The sequence below is a fragment of the Bombus flavifrons genome, chromosome 14 (assembly GCF_040668555.2).
Source record: "Bombus flavifrons isolate JBK064 chromosome 14, iyBomFlav1_principal, whole genome shotgun sequence".
NCBI classification, from domain to species: domain Eukaryota; kingdom Metazoa; phylum Arthropoda; class Insecta; order Hymenoptera; family Apidae; genus Bombus; species Bombus flavifrons.
Genome location: NC_138455.1, coordinates 12,263,540 through 12,266,883, shown reverse-complemented (window position 1 = coordinate 12,266,883; position 3,344 = coordinate 12,263,540). Strand labels below are relative to the sequence as shown.

The following is a 3,344-nucleotide window of genomic DNA, read 5'->3' as shown; positions in this document are numbered from 1 at the left end:
TTTAAAGTTACTTCCTCCACCCCTCTATTACCCCGAGAGAGTACAAATTTAATTATATATATATAAAAAGTCATTTTATCATATGAAAATAAGATGCGTCGGAAATCCTCTTTATCGTATGCCGAATATACCAAGTTCTTCTTAAGCACAGACGAGTATCGTACTTCTATTCACAGAGGGCTCTGTAATAAGCAGAAATAAGCATTTTCTCCGCTTTATATGCGTGTGCGTGCGTGTGTATAGACACGTGTATAGTAAAGTAACATACGTAACATACGTAATTTTCATTCGATTATAATCTTTTTTACACAATTCTTACAAATACTTTCAAAGTCTCTTCTTAAACGTCACATTGTATAAAAAGTATGTACAAAATGTATTATAATTAATGGATCATTTGTTGTATCGGATCGAGTGTTGGAAATTTAGAGGGACATTACACCAAAGTACAGTACGTTCCATCGAATTTTACATAGATAAGAGTAAAATATATGGATCATTTTTCGGTATAGTAATTTGTCTTGACGAAGGGTATTTTTGCGATGGTCGCCTTGTACGTTTTCCCTCGAACTTGTACCAGTATTCCACCACCGTAGTGAGCTAATTCCGATGGCACGTATCCCATAGCGATCGAACGTCCAAGGGTGGGACTAGGTCCACCGGAAGTGACTTTGCCAACGCTTTCACCTTCTGGAGTCAATATACACGCTCCTTCTCTCACTGGCGGACCATGCACTACCGTTAATCCTATTCGTTTTTTCTCAGTTCCTGATTCGATTTGCGAAAGTATCCTCTTTGCACCTGGGAAGTTTGCTTCCGCTCGCCTTCTTTTAGCTGTGACAGAAATGAAAGAAATTAAGCGTTTGTGGTTAGTCACGAGCGTATCTTATTACCGTATCTATTATTTAAAAAAATAAACATGGTGCAAGTAGAGATTCGTCTTATCTGTTGAATGCTGCAACGAATACTGTACTTTGGATATTTTATGTACGTTTGTATGTTAGGTGCATTTTGTTCCCTGGATATTTGCATATTGAATTGCCTGTTTTTCCCATATTGAAATTGAAATTTCCCATAAATGCGCAAATATCCGCAGCCTGTCCGCCAGGCTATTACTAACCTACTAGCCAGGTAAGTGCCGCTTCGACTGGTGTAGTTTCTTCGTCGATATCATGGCCGTAGAGGCAAAGGCCAGCTTCTAGCCTAAAAGTAATTAAATGAAATACCGATGTTAAACGCGTAAATGTATAACGCGTTGGAAATTAATCGAGTACCTTAAACTGTCCCTGGCTCCCAAACCAGCCAGTTTCGTGTCAGGCGTGTCTAAGATCGCTTCTGCCAAGGTTCGCGCAATTGTGGCTGGCATGGAAATTTCGAAACCATCCTCTCCTGTATATCCGCATCGAGTTACTCTGATTCGGCTTCCGAATACCGTAGTTTCTACGCTGTTCATAAATGTTAGATTTTCCAAGTTGATTTTTACGATCGATCGCAGAACCGACGCGGCCGTAGGACCTTGTAACGCGACGAGACTCTGTTCCAAAGGATCCAGGAATTGCAATTGTATCGATTTCCCTTGGCGTTTGAAGTTTTCCTAAAATTAAGAATCAGACCGATGAGCCACGATACGAGTCGTATGTAACGACGTCGTGTTTATAACGATGTTGCAGCATTTTATAGCGATCGAAATAAATAGAAATGAATAAACTGGATGACGTGATAATTGCCAATTATACTCTTTTATTCTGTCAAACGTTATTGAATCTGAGCTGTGTACGACCGAGCAATTGTTCATTAACACTATGAAACGGAATGTTTCCGACTCGTTGTCATCGATGCTTTCTATCGTTAGGCAGAATTTTTCTATTATTGATAATTATTAATGATCATACTTGTCGACAGCTATCGCGTTTGGTTTTACTTTTGAAATTTCAAATGCAATGAAGACGTCTAATAGAGACGTCAATAAAGAGACGTCGTTATCTGTAGAATGAGATTTGTAACATACACGAAATTCCATTGTCTACCTGTTGTTGGAGGAGCAATTGAGAATCTTGATTTCTTCTTGCAGCGTTAGACACCAGAAAGTATTTATCGTCGTCGTCCTTTGTAATTATCAAGTCGTCGAGAATGCCTCCATTCTCGTTGGTAAACACCGTAAGAACCGCTCTGCCTTTGCTCAAGTTCTTCAGATCGCTGGTCGTCAAAGATTCCAAAAGCTCGGTTGCATCCTTTCCAAAAACTAGCGTTTGCATCATATGACCGACATCGAAGAGCGACGCAAAAGTTCTGGTATGTTGATGAGACGCGGCTATTGCCTCTTGATATTGTACCGGTAGTAACCAGCCGGAAAAGTTGATTATTTTACCTAATAGAAAGTCACGTTGATACCTTTTTCTTATCAGCTTTCACATTTCATTTTCATAATATCAAATTTTCCCGTTGTCATACGAATGCATTGCTGAATGATGCGAAATTTAATATTCTCACAATCAATTGGACACTAATTAATTAGCGTAGAAATGTTTTAATAAATACAGTGGCGTAGCCAAATACTCTTTGTAGCGTATCCATGTATATGCAAGATAAAAGTCGTAGCTGAAATGTTTATCTCTGTTTGTCCTATTCATCATCTATCGCGGCCTTTACAACGCTTATTCAGAAGGAGGACAAGAAATTAGACAACTTTTCTCGCTAATTTTGCAAACAGCCTAATACTATTATGCATTACGTAGGAATGCATGAAATTTCCATTGATAATTACCTCTATTTTCCACATGAAGATCGTACAAGCAGGTTTTCCTTGGCTGTGGCGTCGGCGTCGTGACAGTCGACGTCGATGTCGGCGTCGTCGACGAGAAACGACGGTGGCCTTCGGTTCCGTTTGACCGCGTTTCGGAATCGATCAAACATCTTAAACGCGACTTTGATACCGTATGTCTCGAGCTGTTCTTAAAAATCGTGCAAGACTCGCGGACACTGCCTAACGTTTCGATACGTTTGTCGAAGGTCTCGAAGCAAACCGATCTTCCACGAACGCTAAAACGAAGCATCGTCTTTCCTCCGTGGCAATTGGTCGTGCACTGATTGTCGAATGCAGGCTGGAAGCATCGGCGCGTCCCTCCGTCGTTGACCCCGCTGACACGAGGCATCTTTCAGAGTCGGACATGGCATGAAAAATCCGTCGATGCCGTTTACGCCGTAAATACGATTTCGCGTTCCTCGAACAGCCGCTTCTTATTTTTCAACGTTTATCGGCGCGCGCGCTTCGATAAATGACGTATTTCGGTGGTGAGGTAAGCGAGGTCGGAACATTGTTTCGAGTTTCGAAAACTCGAGTATTC

The 3,344-nt window shown here is 41.0% G+C and overlaps 1 protein-coding gene across 1 annotated transcript; it reads right to left on the bottom strand.

The window, feature by feature from the left end:
* Positions 1-283: 283 nt before the first annotated feature.
* LOC138186851 (aminomethyltransferase, mitochondrial) lies at positions 284-3,344 on the bottom strand. The gene is made up of 5 exons (XM_069127098.1): positions 2,765-3,344; positions 2,028-2,368; positions 1,275-1,594; positions 1,121-1,203; positions 284-834 (listed from the first exon to the last, which is right to left on the bottom strand). Exons 1-5 carry the CDS (start codon positions 3,150-3,152, stop codon positions 497-499), a joined length of 1,470 nt encoding a protein of 489 aa, XP_068983199.1. The 5' UTR covers positions 3,153-3,344; the 3' UTR covers positions 284-496.